The 19,816-nt window shown below is 38.2% G+C and overlaps 2 protein-coding genes across 8 annotated transcripts in view; both read right to left on the reverse strand.

The window, feature by feature from the left end:
- LOC117430582 (general transcription factor II-I-like) overlaps positions 1–12,638 on the reverse strand; it is an 80,552-nt gene extending 67,914 nt beyond the window's left edge. For 4 of the 5 annotated variants that reach the window (XM_059001618.1, XM_059001617.1, XM_059001615.1 and 1 more), the window contains exons 1-7: positions 12,294–12,638; positions 8,968–9,068; positions 5,579–5,717; positions 1,731–1,862; positions 795–978; positions 673–701; positions 259–313 (exon numbers count right to left, since the gene is read on the reverse strand). In XM_059001618.1, coding sequence (XP_058857601.1) covers positions 259–313; positions 673–701; positions 795–978; positions 1,731–1,862; positions 5,579–5,717; positions 8,968–9,066 — 638 coding nt within the window. In that variant the 5' untranslated portion in view covers positions 9,067–9,068; positions 12,294–12,638. The remainder of the gene's footprint in view (positions 1–258; positions 314–672; positions 702–794; positions 979–1,730; positions 1,863–5,578; positions 5,718–8,967; positions 9,069–12,293) is intronic. The other variant, XM_059001616.1, reaches the window with a different exon arrangement.
- A 1,092-nt stretch (positions 12,639–13,730) lies between these two features.
- Positions 13,731–19,816, reverse strand: part of LOC117430196 (general transcription factor II-I repeat domain-containing protein 1-like) — a 44,066-nt gene continuing 37,980 nt past the window's right edge. For all 3 annotated transcript variants that reach the window (XM_059000763.1, XM_059000762.1, XM_059000764.1), the window contains 4 exons: positions 18,778–18,970; positions 17,946–17,983; positions 17,545–17,657; positions 13,731–17,010 (listed from right to left, as the gene is read on the reverse strand). In XM_059000763.1, coding sequence (XP_058856746.1) covers positions 16,942–17,010; positions 17,545–17,657; positions 17,946–17,983; positions 18,778–18,970 — 413 coding nt within the window. In that variant the 3' untranslated portion in view covers positions 13,731–16,941. The remainder of the gene's footprint in view (positions 17,011–17,544; positions 17,658–17,945; positions 17,984–18,777; positions 18,971–19,816) is intronic.

A 19,816-nucleotide genomic window follows, 5' to 3' on the forward strand; every position in this document is an offset into this window, starting at 1 on the left:
AGTCCAGTCCGGGTGAGAGGGGGCTATATCAGGACAAAATATAATCTACAAGACTATACAAAAGCCATACATTTAAACACATTTCAACTAGCTATGTATAATTCTCTTTCTCCATTCATCTGATGTCAGTATAGAGTGTAAAACGACCTCATTCTGTACCTGGATTCTCCTATATTTACTGAAATACTGGTAACAAGAACCTGCTTTCACATCTTAAAGCTAAAAAAGGCAAACAGTGCAGTTACCAATAATACTCACTTGCTAGGAGACCATGAACCACTTCCACAGTGTGGTGCTTTACTGCCCTGCTCCTCTGCAGGAATCATTTAAAAAAAAAAAATAGTTTTGTTGATTTGGGATATTATTTCAAAGATGTTCACAACTTATTATCTTACAATTACTCCGGGTCATTGAGTGTTGTTCCAGCCTCAATGCAGAAACCCATTTCCATCTATAGCATTGTCTGCAAATGTATACAATCCAAGCAAAGAACCCAAGGATCTTTAAACAAGAAAACTGGGCCAGTGATAACATTCATAGTGCTAATAAGTAACAAAATACTTTTTTTTACACTTTTAAATAAATAAAATTGAATTGTATATTTATGTCCCAATACAAGTTGGGATAACAGGAATATATTTAGCATATTTAAAATACAATAGAAAAGCCTACCTTTTTCTTTCTTTGCCTCCAAAAATGGCCTGCAATGATGGAAGAGTGTCATGTAAGTAAACGCAAATGCAACCCAAAAACCAATTAAACATGCAAATAAATGATTAGGACACAGCAAGCACCTTTTAATGACAAACGTGATCTGAGACTTTCTCTCCAGGATTTGTTTCAGGGTTGAAATGTTGTAGCTTGCAGGGTGTTTAAAGCAGACTCCGTCCGGCAGACCCTGTATTGCAACAGCCGAGGGGTCGCTTTGGATCTTCTCATACGGCACAGGCACAATACTGGGCTTCCCCAAAGCTTTACCTGCGAGAAGACACATGCTTCAGATCACAACAATAACGCCAACCCATTTGCTAGAGTAATCACTCGAGAAACAAGGATTCCAACATTGACAATACTGGTCTTAGTGCAGGCCTGGGACTAATAGTCAAATATCCAAACAGAAACTTCTTCAAATGTACTCGTTAGCAAAAATATTCATATTCATTTATGAAGGATTATCAGAAAGATATTATGCAATCCAATGCACAAATTATATCTGAAACAAGAAACACACATTCTACTGTACAGAAGCGTGTTTCTCTCCTTTCTTTATTATGTAATTTGATGGGGTAGCAGGTTTGATTTACTCCCGAGAGATACTGCAGAACCTGTCATATCTGATTGAATTGGTTCCAGTGTTCATCGTATATGTGGAAATATCACCTCAGAGAGAGTCATTATACTACCTTGTAGTTGGTTTATTAACGATGGGGCATTATGAATGAACAAGTAAAGTACCGCACGTCTACCATGCAAAAAGAATCAGTGAAAGATTGCAAAACAAAGCACTGCAATACACTATTTGGCAATTTAATCCAGGCAGGGTTTTTTTTTTTTTTTTATGCTGTAAGTGCAATTCTGTCCTGCTAAGAGCTGAATTTACTGTTTTAAACCCCAAATATGTGCACTGATCAGTTTCCATCTGTACCATTCAGTTGGTAGCAGCATGTGTAAATGACACATGCCAAGGGGTCTACCGGTTAATCGTATCTTGCAGGACCCCCGCCAATTACCGTAACATATACAGAAGAGGTCCTCCACTGCCTTCTCCAGAGCTTCTGTGTCGATTACTTCCTCAGGTTCACATTCTGGAGAAGAGGACCTCAACTTCTGCAGCCTGGTCAGCTTCTCCTCTTCTGTTACACCTGCAAATATAGAATGTGCTGCATGAAACTGCACTGCTAAGGGTTTTTTTTCTCCCAAAATAAATTCTGTGAGATAGAGTAGTGTTATCTGATCCTTTATATGGACATAGTCACTACTAAAACAGCAATTTATTTTGGTCAGATGTTTCATATCTCATTTTATAGTACCTGCAGCTAAAAAGATTACTTATTCCCGTTGTCACGGAGTGACCCTAAAACCGTCTTCCCTTGTACAAAGTGCAAGCATCTTTTTTGAGTGCAAGGTATATGTGGCAGAGATGTCTGGCTCTAAGATAGAAACAGCTTAATTTATTTGAGGTTTTCCCAGTGATGATGGGAAGCTAACAAGATTTAAGTTTTTGCAGGTATCAGGCTTTTAAAGACTCACCCACACCTGTGAGCAGAAACTGACTCACTGAGAGCAGAAACTGACCCAAGACTGTCACAGCTACTGGAAGCAGGCTGATCTTTGGGAAACAAATTGAACATTTGTGAAACTGCAACAAATATTGTAATGACTGTAATGTGTTTTAAAGAATATAAAACCAGTAGAAAATATTATTAGCAGATCTGTGCAAGGCCTGCGAGAAGGAGTTCATTGCACTGAAGGTCAGACTGGCCTGCTGAAACCCTTATCAGGCTTTTTAATTAGACTCAAGAGTCTCAAAGCATTCTGATCCAGCGAGAGCAGAAAGGCAGAATCTATGGAGCACAGTTAAATATGCTAGAAGCAATCGAACTAGGTTTGATTATAGTAAGAAAAAACAAAAGTATTTAAATAAATAAGAAACCTAATATAATAACATTAAGTAAATGTATGAGCAGTCCTAAGTTTAAATATTCAATTAATATTAATATTTAAAAATTAGCTTCTTGCCTTCTGTGTATATCAATGAAGTAAAATAGAATTGCAGTTTATAAGAGATTGCTATATTGACATATTTGAATTAGAACTACATGTTATAAAATCAATTAAAGTATAAACTGTAACTTTACATTTACAGTGAACCGATTTGTAACCTCGTTCTCACCTGCTTGTAGTACAGGCAGTGTTGAAGATGACTCATTGGTGTTGGCCGATGAAGCGAGGATTTTTTCTGATGGTCAGCGATTTAACAGCCAAGATCCTCTATATAATGAGTGATCTCGTTAATATTAACGAACGAAATACCTTTCGGATAACAGAAGATAGGAGTTTATATTACAATAATCATTTTCTATATATAACAGAAATGAATTAGAACCTGGCAGGAAGAGATGGGAACGGAAAGCGTAGGACGTGTTAATATAAGTTAGATATTGGTTTGAAATAATGAGTATTGGAAAATGCTTACGATAGTGTTTCATATTAATCAACCATAAAATTGGCAAAAAGCAGAGGTTGTCTTAAAACCTGCTTTAACTGGATTTTGTATGAACAGTGAAGGTGGTCAGACTTAGTTCTGTCACTATAACACTATGACATTCTAATATATTAATGATGTATTTAGATATAAATAACTGGACCTTCCATTAATAGTTTAAAAGATTTATCAGTGGAGTAAAATAATATTACAATTTCTAGGAGCAGCTGTTATACTGAAGTAACTTAAATAGAAGTACATCTTATAATACCATTTAAAGTTAAATTGTTGAAAGAACATATTAAAAGTTTATTACAAAAGAAGCATGGCACTAACAATATTGCAAACCTATTATGACACATTTGAGATAATGTTCATTTAATTTAATTAATTTAATTAGTTCAGTTTCTCTAAACAAAAAGTCTTTCAAACATTACAATAGCAATTAAACTAAAGAATATAAATGTTTAGCTTATATAAAGGTTTTCCTGCAGTAATAAACAGAGGTATTTACAGGAAAACGGTAGAGTTTAAAAGTGAAATAATCAAATGTTTGTCTCAGACACACAGTATAATTCCGGAAGGGCATTAGACCTTCAAAAGATAAGGTTTAGTCTTTGGCACCTCCAAGCAGGATTCGTGTTGGCTCTTAAAAGCGAGATTCACTGGTCGTCAGCAGTTTTGAATCCAAGGTCTTTCAAAATTAACTCTCTTCATGATATCATAGAAATTAATGAACACTTGGCAGCCGAAATGAGCATTTGATTTAAAATAGAAAAGTCATCTACAGTATCAGTCCTTATCAGATTGGTAGTGATTTTAATTGGGATAATGTTTGCAAGCCAAAAATGACTTCATGCAGTGAATTTGGAAAGCGCTTACAGTGGAGCTTCATATTAATTAAAACACTAGCCTTGGCCAGTAAACAGGGTGTCTGAAACCTGCTTGTGCAGGCAACTTTTAGAAACAGAGAGAAGGGTCAGGTTTGGTCTAACTTTGGTACAAGTTAATACAAGGCTATTGTATTTAACATGTTTTATTATAGCTTAAATTTAAATGGAAATAACTGAACTAACCACTGTATGCTTATTCAAAGGCTTGTCATTGACCCCTACAGTCTTTTTGTTCCATACTTTGTTAATGTATATGAAAGTAAACTAAACTGAAACGGTGATGAGATATGTTGCTCAGAGGGAATATATTAGGCTCAGGTTAATATAATCACATAGAAAGATGATGTTAAATACATAAAATAGCATCTCTTTTAATACACATATAAACTTGTATTGTACTGTGAGGTATTATAGCAAGGATCCTGTGAACTGTGATTCACCTGACTTTTTAGAAAAAGGAGGGGTTGAAAAAAAAAAAAAGCTATGAGATCATGTGGCAATATTTTTGGAAAGAAGTTATATCCAATTAATTTGGAAGGTTGTTGAGCAACTCCAATTAGTTTTAGAAAAATAGTTGACTTGATCCTTCTCATTAACTCAAGGCAGATTGATGATCAGATTTAATTGGGACTCCTGATGTATTCAATGGAGGGAAAATCCTATAATAACCAAGGTAAAACCCCAGTCAAGTATCGCACGACTTGCTAACTACAAGGACCTGAAGCGCCTGAGACGCGCTGAATAAATGGACCGCAAAGGGTGAATGTTCTGGAACGTAGCTGTGTGCGCTTTAGCTTTTTGCATTGTATAGCCTTAAGGCTAAGCATATGATAACCATGAGTATTACTGTATTGAAGTACTAATGCTGTTAAACCTGTAAAGGCACTGGAAATGCCCAGGCTGCCTATTAGCAGGGATCCAAATTGGCTTGCAACCACTTGCTCCATTTTTAAAGCATTTAATAAACTAAAAAGAGCACTACTACTGCTCTGATTCGTTAATTTCAAATTAAATGAGTCTGTGTCATTTTTTTAAATGTTTAAAAGTCATCTGGATACGTTGCAAGCCCAGTGCATGAACGATCCACTTACAGGAGTCCGAAACATCTTTATGTCCTCCTGAACGTCTCCCCTGAGTTTAAGAGTGTGCTCAGAGTATATATATATATATATATATATATATATATGTGTGTGTGTGTGTGTGTGCGAAATCTGACACCTTGGGAAGTGTAACTGTTCCAAATGAGATCCTCTGTTCTACTCCTATGACCTTGAATTTATCTCAAAAGCAAAAGAACCAACCTTGTATCTACCTACCATAAAATGGCCCTTAATGTTTTGTGAATAGAGTCCAATCCAATATTTCTGCTTTCTTTTTCGTGTTAAAAATATTAGGAGGATGTTCATGTTGTTTGTTTTGAAGATATATGTAAATATTTGGGAACAGCAAACCATTTTATTTTCAGATCACAGTAACTTACAGTACTTCACAAAGTCCTGCTGGAAGTCCTTCCTTGTGTTGACATAGGCTTTTCCCCGCTCCGTCCCGACCACAAACACTTCAGTGTTATGCATGGCGATGCAGGCCACTTCTGCTTTCGACTTGGCCAGCTCTCTGCACTGTAACAGCAACACGCACTGATGTTACCCACTGAAAGGGAACGGACCCAGTAACCTTCACCTAGGCTGTTGCATTTAATTGTGTTAACTTCTCCATGGGCTCAGACATTAGCTTCCATACACTCACAAGTTAGTTCTGAATTTATTACAGTTTTAACCCTTTTTTTAACCTACAACTTTGTACTGCAAGTTTATAAGTGTTCTGTATCTAACTCTAATCGTGTGGTTTCACCTGCACTCTTTGTTACAAGGAGCTGAGTGGAACATCCTGAATGAATAGTATGTGTCTTGTAACTGAAGTCCCACTCAAGACAAGGTCCATGAATGAAACACAGGCTTACTTTCACATAACTTTGTACACAAAAGCTTGTGAACCGTATAGCTTGTGAACAACTTGTTGGGTTGATTTACCAAGCTGATCACATCAAGACAGTTTAAAATTTAGACTTTTCAGAGTGCGAGAAACACAATTGACTACATCTAGTTGCCTCCAAAGATTGTGTGTGATGGTTTCTCTATACTGCTGTAATGCAAGCATTTACTGACGTTACTGTGTAATACTGCTGCAGCACACAGGACATCTTTTATGCAAGATGTTGCAGCTCAGCAAGGCTTGTTATACATGCCTTAGACATCCCAGTATTAAAAATCATAATAAATCTGACTAATATTCTTCACTTTTTCTACACAAGGGAGATGGTGTGTTTGTCATGTTAGGGAGGGATTTTCCACTCCATTACAAAGAAGCCCTATCTGCTAGCTGTGGAAGGGAAGAACACGGTAACACAGGGCAGCTATCTGAGCAGGCATGCTGCACACAAACAGGATCTGTACCCTGAGCTAGGGGGGTGAAGTGGAGGTATTTACATATGGGCAGTCCTGGCTAGGAGGGTGAAGTGGAGGTATTTACACATGGGAAGTCCTGGCTAGGGGGGTGAAGTGGAGGTATTTACACATGGGCAGCCCTGGCTAGGGGGGTGAAGTGGAGGTATTTACACATGGGAAGCCACCGAGCCTCCAAGCTCAGCTCAGCCACTATAAAACTCTTTCCAGTGCCCCTTTCATACTACATTATATAAAGAACGACTGCTATGTATTATATTTTGTTCTACCAATGTATACGGTAATAATTCTGGACTACCCACACGAAGTAGGGAATCCGACTATATTAGGGACACTATTTAAAAGTTTTGGCAGTTTATATTAGTGCTGGGACAAATATCCAAACAAATATTTTTTGACATGTATTCGGATACAAAAATCAGATGTTCGTATTTAACTAGAAATGACAAAAATACCTTGCACTTATTTACCACCGCACCAGAGCTGCACGACAGTTTCAAAAATGGCAAATAAAAAAAAGGAGCTCTGATATGCAATATTAATGTAAAAAAAAGTAAACAAACCAGATTATGCGAGCACGCATAGTGAAGTGAGTCAGAATCTCATGAGACAGAAAAAAGACAAGCATGTCATTCTGAATGCTTTAACAGTGCCCAACTTGCAAGAAATGTTGTGTAGTCATTTTTATATAGATTTTATATATATTATATATTTTTGTTGCGACTTTGTTATGTGGAATGTAATAAACGAGAACCAAAACGGTGAGTTTTTTTCACCCCTTAATTTTACAACCATTTTCAAGTTTGTTTTATTTGAAGTGTTTAAAGTTAAATTTCAGTTTTTGTTTGCTTGTTCAGATACAAAAAGGTACAAGTAAACCTCAAGTTATTACTTTATGAAAATGTGTCAGTGGCCACTGTTTACTGTGAAGAAACGGCAATGGCAAGGAATGAAAAAAAAAAAAAAAGTAAAGAATAAATAAAATGCGGTGTCAGCTTTATGTACTATTTATTTCGGGAATAAACAAAACAACGTTTGATCTGAACTGCTATTTGGCATCCTTTGTTCTGTAGCTAATTCACTGGGGTAAAGTAAGGCCTACACAACTTATTCTTTACTCCTGGGATATGTTTCTACTGTAAAATAAAGGCACACACAGACAGGGGCCACGCCAGCCTGCCCCTACCTGCGTTCTGAGCAATATAATGGCTTATTAATTTTTGAAAACTAACAAATATCCGAACGAATATTTTAATTATGAACGAATGTACGAACATGAAAATCCTGTGTTCGTTCCAGCACTAGTTTATATACAATCAAACCTTATCAGACTACATTTATTGCCAGGCTACTTTTTACAGATACTTTGATGTTATAATCTGTACTCTCGAGTGTAGCACATATAAAGTAGTTATGAAAAAATATACTGAAAATAAAAACATGCTTGTGGATTCCTCAACTGCTCTTCTGTAATGTACTGAAGTTTGCTCTCTGGGGCTACGTGTTACACATGTCATCCAGCTGTGAAAAGTATTATAAGTCATGTATAAGAAACCCATTCTACTACAGTAGAACCTGTCACATACAACTTCATTGGTTCCAGCGGCCCATTGGATCTGTGAAAACATCCCATCTCAGAGGGAGTCCTTGTACTGTACTGTAGTTGCTTTATTAATGTTGGAGCATTAGAAATTAACAATGGCAGGTACATCAGTGTGTCTAAAACACCAAAGTACGGTACTGCATGTATGCTGTCAAAGAAAATCTGTGAAAATAATTGCAAAACAAAGCACTGCAATGCAGTATTTGGCAACTTACAAAACTGTATTCTAAAAACAGTTCTTACTGTGCTTTCTCCGTCTATGCCAAAGGAATATTTTTTACCAAAGTAAATTATTATTATTTTTTTTAATGTGCATTGATCAGACATCCATCGGTTAATAGAGCATATCGTATCTTACAGCTGGGTTTTTAACTGGGGGTACGTGTACCCCTGGGGGTAATTATAAAGGTGTAAGACTTGTAATTAAATGTTTTAAGAATTGGCCTACTGTTTGGTATTCTGTCCTACAATAGAAGTTTGTCAGTCCCAAACTGTTGTGACAAATTATATATTAAATAAAACAGGAAAATAAATAAATACATTTGTTAATCAGATTATTCTGCCTTCTGTTGCAACTGTGGTACCATTCAGTAGATCGAAAATTGTAAAGGTGTACTAGAGCTAAAACCTCCAGACAGCAGGGGTACATTTTAACAACAAAAAAAGGCTGAAAACCACTGTCTTACAGAATTGGATAGGACAGGTTCTACTCGGGGGAGCATTTGTAAACAAAAAGATACCAGTTAAGGAAGAGAGATAGCATTTTTGTTTTGTCTTTGGTCATTTGTGTGTAAATCTACTTACCATGGACTCCAGGGCAGACATGAGGAACGTCACTACCAAGCGGCTCTCTGAGGAGGGCAGCTCCGGGGGCACGGAGGCAGGGATCCCTGTCTGTGCCATGTCTGAAAAACAAGAGAGACACGGGGTGATTCAGTGGGAAGAACTGCAGCAGCAGCAGCAGCAGCAACGGTCTACAGTGGCTTACAAATCGTACTTCTGATTTATGGGTTTTATTCTTCAATTTCTTCCTGGTTAAACAATGTGTTTAGGATGCCGATTTATATGCAAGATGTATAACAGCTACACAACATGAATGAAGGGATCCAGCAGGTAAATACCTACACTGTTTGAATGAAACTGGGTTTAACCCTAATTTAACCCTAATTTTAAAATCACAACCCCTGCTTACACATACTAAAGAAGTTAAATACAAAAATAAAACTAAAATGTCTAACACTGAATCCAAAATACTACAGACATCTACTGTATGGCATATACCATGTCAGAATTGAAACTATACACCAATTTGAAAAAATATGTCTTCAGCCTTGAATATGGGCACTGTTTTGTAACACTTTAATAAATGCAGCTGCATCATCTATCACTGAGGAGTTTGGAGATCTCACTACCCAGCTCATCAGCAGCACATACTCATGCAGCTAGATCCTGATACTCTCCAGAACTGGAATGTCCAGACCAAGTTTAATCACATATTCTCAAGATATAGCAAAACACAATACCCTAGTTTGAGGGGGATAAGCAGCACGGGCCAAATAAAGACAATTACCTTCAAAAGCTAAACGTTTTACTACCCGTGCTATTTAAACAGAGCTCCAGCCACATATTGCTATTGCTGCATCCCTCAGAGACAGTGGGTGTGGATTCCCTGTGCCTTTAACACTCTGCCCTGGTTTCCATGCCAACCTGTCCTCACCAGAAGCAGGAGGAAGGGAAGCCCCTTGGAGAGTCGAAGCCAGTCGAGATGCTTTGGTTAGAATACACTGACCTGCAGTATTGTTACACTGAGAGACTGTCGGGTCTCTAAGAAATAAATCAACTGGACAGGTAACACTGTCAGACTCCAGGCAGGTTCCTTAAAATACATAGATTCACACAGAAACATAAATAAATAAATAAATAAATAAACAAATAAATAAATAAATAAATAAATAAATAAAAGAAAGACAGGCCTAGTTGTCAGCACATGCTCTTGCATATAGGGCTGTAATACAGCCATTCAGCAAGGCGTACTAATGGAACCACACCTCCATACGATTATCTGCACTGATAATGAAGACAAGAAAGTAAATGACTCTACAGAACACGAATTCCATTTTTTTCAGGTATATTAACTTTTCACGTATTTTGAAAATGGCAGGTTTAAATGCCACCTTGTGAATGGCCTTGAGCAGGGGGTACACCATAACAGTGCATTTTAACAATGACAGAGGTGGGTCCTGCAGAAAGTGTGTAAGACACCTCAATCTCCAGCAGTGCAATGGACAACTGTGCAGAGTATGAGGCGGAGTTCAGTGCACCCGACTTGCATAAACAATGCCTACACGGCACACCATCCGATCTGTCATGCGGGCCTGCGTAACACACACTAAAATCACAACGGTGTTCCCACCCAGTTTCGCTGTACAATCTCCATTTTGTGAACTTAAAGAAACACACTTGACAATACTGTATGTTCTGCAGGTACATATGGCAAATCCAGAAAACCCAAGTGACCCGCAAATTGACATTAAAACCGAGTCATTGTACAACCCGCACATAAAACTTAGATGCAAGAGTCGATTTAAGGTTAGTCTTGGCTGGTTCCCGGCCTCAGTGCACAGCACAAGACGAGTCTGAATAAGCATATGAAAGGTAGAAAGTAGATTAAACTGGGGGATTTAAAAAAAACTGATGTTTGTCATTATCAACATATGACTGTATGTACACTCCATTCATTGAAGGGTTCTTAATTCAAATTGCAAGTTATATTAATCAATTATTGTCCACAATATTCTTAGGAAGGGGGATACCCCTCACCCCTCACCCCCCTATGAAAATCAGATGGTTCACTGGGATTTTGTTCTGCAAGTTACACCCATTTCATAATTCAGCCTCACTGGTTCCCATGCTTAGGGTCATTAAGTTTTGGGAATTGTAAATCTTTCATGGAGTCAGTGAAAACGCCATATTGTTGAGACTATCTTGACAGTGACATGGGGACTATAGAATGATGGATAATTGACCTAATCGTTTTGTTACATTATGAGATTGACCCAGGAAAAATTTGTTTGACTAATTTAAGAAGCTGAGAAGGGGGTTGCAAAATATATTTACTTGTTAAAAATATATCTGGCACATATTTCTTACTGCACATATGGATCTCTTTCACGTATTAAGATATTTATTTTCTTAAACCACCATGCCATCATTCCGAGGGATATTATGTTTTGGACTTGAGTGCACTGTTTTGGTTTATGTTCTGTACCACGTTGCTTTTATTTTATTTTCACAACTCTCTGAAAACATTGTTGCAATTACCCCAGACATTACAAACCAATTATAATACATCCAAAAAAACAATAAAACACGATGGATAATGCTGCTACATTTCTTAAGGCCTGGAACCACTTGTGAAACGGCCCAACAACACAGACAGGAGACCGAACCAGCCTCCCAGTGTGCAGCCAGTAATATCCCTCCGCCTTCCCGAGAGAGACGCCTGGAGGAAGCTTTGTGTCCTTCCACTTGCAACTGGGAGCAAAAAATAACACCTCACACAGACTGGAACAGTACAACCAGAAAACTGTCAGTCCCAGTATTGAGAAACTGGATTCTATTGCAGCTGTTAGCTGTACAGCGAGCTACACATTTCTCCACAATGTTTTTGAAACAGCATGTTATTAAACCGAGTTCATTGGTGACGTGCCCCCCGCTACACTCCTAAGGAGCTCCTCTCGCTTTCCTCAGAATCAAAGCAATGACAGTCTGTGTCACTGCGCTGGACTGTGGTTTTCTTAATATTGGTATCTGTTCATGATAAACAAACACTGCGGTGAAAGAGATGGTGTGCGAGTCACCGTCCAGGCTGCTCCTCAGCCGCAACCTCAGCAAAGCAATAACTACGACTAATAATAATAATAATAATAATAATAATAATAATAATAATAATAACAACACATTTAAAACAATAATAAGTGCTTGCAAACATTATAATGTTTTTATTGGAAGGGCTTCTATAACAAGTAAATAATTAAACCACATATGAAAAAGAAAAGAAAACCAACTTTTATGCAGACATTATTAGCACAGGCACATGCACACTACTTAAAGCTACGGATTTCACTTACTTTGAGTTTGCGCTCTTTTGCTGACGGCTGTGCACGGTCTCGGCAGCTGTGTTCTGTTGACTCGGAGTGTCACACACCACAATGAATAAAACAGGACCCGACCAGGTTGTGTAAAGAAAAAAAACCGTCACAAAATCCCCAAGTGAGCAAGTCACTGGCTTCCCGTGCGCTCCACAATTTGTGGTGTGAAACGTGTTTTTTTCTTTGAAGTATTTTATTATGATTTAAATGTAAATATTTGCGCTCACCTCCTCCACCTCCTTGACTCTAACCCAGTCCAGGAATCGAGCTCCCCACCGTTTATTGTTCAGCGTTACGTTACGGGAGTTCGCGCGAGGAGGAATACGCGCCATGCATATTGGGAGTTGTAGTCCTCTAAGGGGACGAAGAAACCCGATTAAATAGCTTTTACAAGCGTTCTGGACTATAACTCCAAGACTGCATCGCACCAATGTCGTATGATCATGTAATAATATCTGCTACTGAGTGTTCAGCTTTTATATGTAGTAATTGGCCGTGATTTTATATTGGCAACAAAACAAATTCTAAATATAACACATTTTTCCTTTACCTAAACTATTATTGAAGTTTTCAGCCCAGATGTTAAAACTACTCCTATCAATGTTTTGGGAGTTTCTGAATGGCAGTAGACTTTGGTAATAAAGAGCCGCAAAAAGACTGCTGCTCGCATATCCTCCATTGGTTCTGCTATTTCATCAACATTAAGGTTACCAGACATCCCGGGAAAACTGGTTTTGTCCCAGTTTTCAGCCTTCATTTTAATGCCCCGGTCAGGAAACAGTAACATTGCTAAATCATCCCTCTTTTGCTTATTCACATTCCCAAAACTGTACAGTGTGCTGTGCTCAGCAAGATAACAACTTATCAGCGCCATTCAAAAACAAAATAAACAAACAATCATATGGCTTATTTGTTTAATAATTCTGGTTATGTGTATATCACATGTTTAAACGGTAATAGCTGATCTATTTTTTCTATTCTGTTTTTTGTACACAGAACATGTTACGATTAGATGACAATAGAAAGAAAACAACGAGCTGTTATGGTCTGCAATAAATCCAACCCATGTTTAATTTTTAAATTATGATTATGTTATTATATACTGTTAATAAATTGAAGAAGGAAAAAAAAACTCCCCAGTTTTTCACACTGGAAATCTGGTAACCGAAATCAATAGGCATGTTAGGTGTAGGATTTTCAAAATAACACACAGCCCACTTAATCGTGCTACCCTTATAAAAGTTCACCCTTATAAAGTTTTCCTTTCCCCATGGTTATACTATATATTTACCATATTTTTTATTTTTATTTAAAAAATGCTTCATCATTCTTTACAGTTCTTTCACTATGGTAATTTCGCACAAATCAATACCTTGTTCATATCTTATCAATAATTAAAACAGGACTGCACAAAAATAAAAATGCAAGGCAACACATTTTATTTCCAAGGCCATGATGGCAAGAATACAGCGTAGAAATTCTAGATACCAGTAACTGTGAAAGGCAATGTTACAGGTTAGAATATACAGGTCTCTCTTCTTTTATACATAAATTACATTCATAACCGATTCTAGTTATTTCACTATCACAATATAATCTGTTGATTACAGTTTATGTGCAACACAACCAATCACGCTGAGGAATCTTCCAGGACTTACCGGTGCTGTGCTGATGAACATTGAGGAATGCTGTACATGCAGAACGCTCAGGTCACAAAATGAAATGCATTTGGTTTGTTCGTTAGAAAACTGTGACTCAGTTAGGTGCAATGGTCAAGCCTCTGCTTGAGAGAGGCCCTGGACTGAATGGGAGGAAGGCAGGGGGTGTTCAGATCAGGACTGAGGTTCTCTCTCTCTGAGTGTGGTTCACGGGCCCTCAATTAAAAGCATTAGAATCTGCAGTCTTCTTGAGTTTCACTATTCATATATCTTTAAGGAGCACTGGCTTCTCTCCAAATTCTGATCATTTATTAAAACTGAATTAGATACATATTTTTTCAAAATTAACTTACCAAGTGATCTTCAATGGCTATACACCACTTCTTTACTAAAAGCCAGAGGTAGCACCATTGGTATGAGGTTGCTGTTTCTAGAATGGGCCCCCAGTCATTCACATGTTCAAATATCAGTAGGATTTTAGCGATATGAATTAATACACCCTGTTAATCCACTGCAGTACCATGGCATCTGTGCCATGATATCTGTACCAGGCACAGTGCTACTGTATCAAGCCTAATCCAATATGATGCTACCATTGCTAGTACTGTAGTAGTCAGCTTAGGGATCCTTATAGCAGCTTTTTAAAAACAGCAAGCATCAACTGTCATCAACATAACTGACGTGTTTTTGGCATTTTATAACTATAACTATAAAACGATAGTGAGTCATACTCAGTCCATACTAGTACAGTTTTGTCAAACTGTAGTGTGGATGCTTCACAATCACAACTATTATAGCTGTTAAAGTAAAATGGTAAAGTTGAGTAAGTAATGGAGTTTTATACAAATTACTTTGATGTGCACAGATTAAAACTTCGATCAAGACATGTTTTGGATACAACTCAGCAGAAAAATATCCAGTGTTCATGACGTCATCGTATTTCTAAAAACTGAAGAATCCTTCTGACTGCGCCTGTTTCACCCTGCGCTGCAGAACGCTTATTCTCCAGCCTAGAAGAATTTAAAGGGTACATAAGGACCTTTTTATTTTACGGTGTTACATGTTCCCATGTGTTGCTACAACTGTTTACGTGAGGTGTGTGTTTTTTTTTTTTTTTTTTAACATTTTGACCATTTTTAAACTTTTAAATTGCATTCCCTGCCTCAAGATGGCTTCACATGTACCCACATGGACTTCTCAGAACTACATTTCCCATCATCCTCCTGCTCACTGGTAAATCCATCTGAGTTACAGACTGAATAATCTTGCTGTCCTTAAAGAGTAAGTACTGGGGTACCGAAAAATATAGCACTACATGTCCCCACGTGTTGCTAAGGTTTAAATAATGTACTTGTACATTTATGTTACCGTTATAAGTGTAAAAAGTGTCTGTTTCAAAGGTCTTTTCAAAATGTCTGCTCTAGTGCACTGATAGTATCAGGATTATTGCCCACATTGTCAAACAGGTAACACAGCAATAACGATCCATGATGTGGTACGGAACAGAAAAGCCAGAGCACTTGTTATGTTTATTTTTAAAATCACTCATCTCAAAACCCAGTGCACTAGAGCAGACATTTTGAAAAGAGCTTTGAAACAGACTTTAAAGTTCTAAAGTGTAAAAAAAGTGTTCAGGATGTTAACAATGAAAAGAAAAATGACAGGCACATTATTTAAACAGTTGTAGCAACACATGGGGACGTGGAACGCTATATTTATCAGAACTCCGCTACTTACTCTAATATTCATCAAGACCTTACCAGAGATCTAGATGTAAATAAGATTGCTGACAATATCACCAGGAGGGCTACAGTGAGATGTAATGTCTTTAAATTGGGAGTGAAGACCGCGTGTGTACATGAGTACATTCATTATTGTATTAATTCATAGTTATTTAAATCAGAGTGTAGCTATTACCCAACTACAATTTCTCCAGCTATTACAGACTTGACCAGTTCAGAGACAATGTGCTTCGATCCAGCAGCTGCCCTCCACAGTCAATGAGTAACAGTATGTGTTTGAGTGGCTGTGTAATGACTTTGCCATGTCCGCACATCAGTGCCTGAGCTTTGGTATTAGTTAACTCACAGACTACTGGCCTTGAAATCAATCCGAGGTAAAACTAGTATATGTAACTCAAGTAGACCAAAATGTCAGCTAATGCTTTCATCAGTGTTGTGAGTTTAGCCGTATACGTGGTGGTGTTTTTATACATCAGAAATAAAAACATTTGTATTTCTCACCTTTTCACATCTCCAGTAGGTGTACGGGTAATACTAGGTGGTATTCACACCTAATGTACCACCACTAAAAGGTGAAGCTGTTTAATATTAGCATATACAGCCACAGGGTCCCGATACGCACACTGTAGTCTGTGTGTAGCAAATTTCACTTTACAATTATTTACTTAAGAAAATGATTCTTAACATAATTATAACTGCTTATTAAGAAATGAACATTATTAACTTTTAAAAAAATGAGAAAGCACCTGCTTCTTATTCACTTTACATCAGTCTGGAGCTGCAATGTGCATCACACAGTCTCTGGTCTACTTCTTCCTGGAATTCCTTGACTTGAACCATTCTTTCATATACAGATATCATTCGATATTCCTACAATGTTTGAATGGTTAACTAAAAACTCATAACACTGAAGAAGGCATGTCTACTTTACCCAAGAACCTAAGTGTTCTGACCATAAGGATGTAAAGTAAGGAGGAGGTTTCATGTGACAATGAAAGCTATTGCTTTCCTGTCCGGCCCTCACTGTCTCCCAGCCTGGTGAAGCATGCAGCTGTAGCTTTGTTCTGACTGGTTAACATGTTGCAGTAAGTCCCCAGATCCATGGTACTTTTCTTCCAGTTGAGTTTGTTCAGTGGCACAGACATCCATCAGCAACAGGTTATATATTGCTATTCATAAATACTTCTCAATTGTCCTTGTGTTAATATGCTGCCCTGTGTTGGGCTTCTAGTATTTCACTTGCCCAGGCACCTGGGCATTCACTCCACTGTAGTCCAACATATACATGGGCCACTGCTGTGGAAGAAAAGGAAACACAAATCACTGTCAAAAGCATTTAACCTTATCTTAATTTTTCGCCAGCACCTTCCTTTCGTTTTCCCATTTCCTGCAATGTGTACTGTATAACTGCACCATAACGGTTTAATTCACTGTACTTGTTTGTGGACCAATGAAATAGCAACTTGCCAAGACAGCTGTCTGCAAGCACCAACGGGGCACGTAATGTAAAAACAATTGCCTTAATGAAACTGTGTCTTATTTTACACAAATCGGGAACATTTCCCCCCCCCCCCCCAGATCTGGGGGACTGAATAAAAGCTGAAAACCACCAATCAGCAGAGATTTTTCATCTCTGTGTAATGTCAATAAAAACTCACAGCATACCTTTGGCTTCAAATCCCTGGTAATAAGAATTACTGATGAGACACACTGTTTTGCTGGTCCCATGAAACTGGTATTAACTGAATTGACTGCAGTTTGTGTTGCCTGGCTCTTTTGCACAGTGGTTAAGATACTCGCTTGTCCATATACGATAACTGCTGTCCTTACCATCACAGGAATCTGATTGGCTGCTGTGCTTGACTCCACCCCCGAGGAGGCGGGCACATTGCCTCCATCTGGAAGCCTCTTCCGTTTATGCTTGTGGGCAGAGCCTTCTTTCGCTGTCATGGAAACAAGAAACAAAATTGAAAATTGCAATTACCCCCCCCCCCCCCCCGTCAACTCAAAGGTACCATGTTGTCTGCCATAAAAGTATAAATAAATGACATTCCCAGATATGTTCATTCTAAAGAAAAAGTATAGAATGTTGTTAATAAAGACAGCACCAGTCTACAAAAGCTTTATGAACAGCACTATTTATTTAATCCATCAAAACAAACCCAAAAAACAGCCCTTGGGTTAAAGCTTTGTGAACTTTTGTAATTCTTTATCTACCCAACGTATCTCACCTGTTTTGGGTGCTTGTGTGCAAATTTCTGCAAAAGGCCTGTGAACCAAACAGAAGAAACATTAGGCATTGTATTTTAGTTTCTGCAGGTCGTAGTAACCCCTTCCGGTCCACATGCACACGTGAAAGACTGCCCCATATCAACATTACCCAACCCTCATCCTTTTCCATGGGTGAAAATGTCTACAACAGGCAGAGCACTTGGAACTTCTATTTGTGTTATTGCATAGTTCAGATATTATGTGCTAATGACAGTCTGTATATTTGCTTTGTGTGTTTTGAATGGTCTGTGTTCTGACCAGGCAAATAAAACCTGTTGGAATTGTAATTGACCGAGTCATCCCTGCCACCAAACAAGTACCACTGACTCTACATTCTGTAGATACATTTATATAAATAAAGAAGTCTGTGTACTTTCAGTTGCTGTCTGCTCAACACTGTTTACTGCTGATACAGGTGTGGCTTTCTGTCCTTCAGTATTAACTCTGACACTGAGTCACAAAACTGGGGAAAAAAAAATTCAGACATTAAAGATAGTCATAACTATAAAACAACACTAATAGCGCTACATTTAGAAAATACTAAAATAAACAAAATATATGTAATGACAAACATTTCCACTAGAAGTTTTTTTTCAATTTCTTCAATGTGAAAGTCTGCCATTTCATTCGTTTTTGTAGACATTTAAAAGACAAGAGAGAGTTCCACTAGAACCCACAGCTAGTGTGTGTATGGAACTCGGAATCAATGTTTGGCCTGTTTTATAGTTGTTTAGCTACAGATTGCCCTGTGTGTGTGGATGGGGGTGCCCCCTGGTGGCTGTTTCCACTCACTGTAGCTGGCTCTTGATGAGCATCTTGACCTGCTCCTTGTGTTGCAGGATCTTCTCCAGACGGGTGATGTCATAGGTGTTGGGGTTCCGGAAGGGGATCTCCTCTGGCAGTCCTGAAACCTCAATGGAGTCAGGACTGCCCCGGATCAGCTTGTAGGGAACCAAGACTGGCCGGTCCAGTCCTAGAGCCTCACCTGAGTGAGGAGAGGGGGAACGCAGGGGGCCAGATTAGTTACAATCAGGTTGGCCGCCCCAGTAAAAGTTTCATTGCAATGCAGTTCCACGTACAGTAGGTTTCTACCACTGTTAAAACACATACATATATACAGTGGAACCTGTCATATACGATTTAACTGGTTCCAGGCGTCCATCGGATATGTACAAATATCTGATCTCAGAGGGAGTCATTACACTATATTGTAGTTGCTTTATTAACATTGGGGCATTATAAATGAACAAATGTCAGGTAGATTAGTATGTCTAAAACACCAAAGTACGGCACTGCACCTTTACAGAGAGAATCAGTGGAAATGATCGGAAAACACTGTTCGGCAATTTACAAAACAGTGTTCTTAAAACAGTCTATGCCAAAGTAATCAGTTTATTTATTTCTTTATTTTTTTGCATCCTGTCTGTTAACCTGAGACAGAAACCACAACAAAAAAGCGTGGACACAAACACAGACTGGCTTGGAGGTCAGCGGAAGAATCTAGTTTCAGCTTTTTAACAGTAAGTAATTATTTTAATCCCTTCTGTCCTGAATCCATTCTGTCCTGCTAAGAGCTGAATTTACTGTTTTAGACACACAATAAAATGTGCACTGATCAGTTTCCATCAGTATCGTTCAGCTGGTAGCAGCATGTGTAAATGAGACCTGCCAGAGGCCCATCGGTTATTAGAGGGGATTGTATCTTGCAAGATCGGACATGACAGGCTCAACTATATTTTTTAAGTTAATGTGTGACAGAACCGCTTGCACATCCACAACAACTATAAGACACTCATATTGTACGAGACAGGGTCAACTGTACATCTTACAT

Source organism: Acipenser ruthenus, chromosome 26, assembly GCF_902713425.1.
Source record: "Acipenser ruthenus chromosome 26, fAciRut3.2 maternal haplotype, whole genome shotgun sequence".
NCBI classification, from domain to species: Eukaryota; Metazoa; Chordata; class Actinopteri; order Acipenseriformes; family Acipenseridae; genus Acipenser; species Acipenser ruthenus.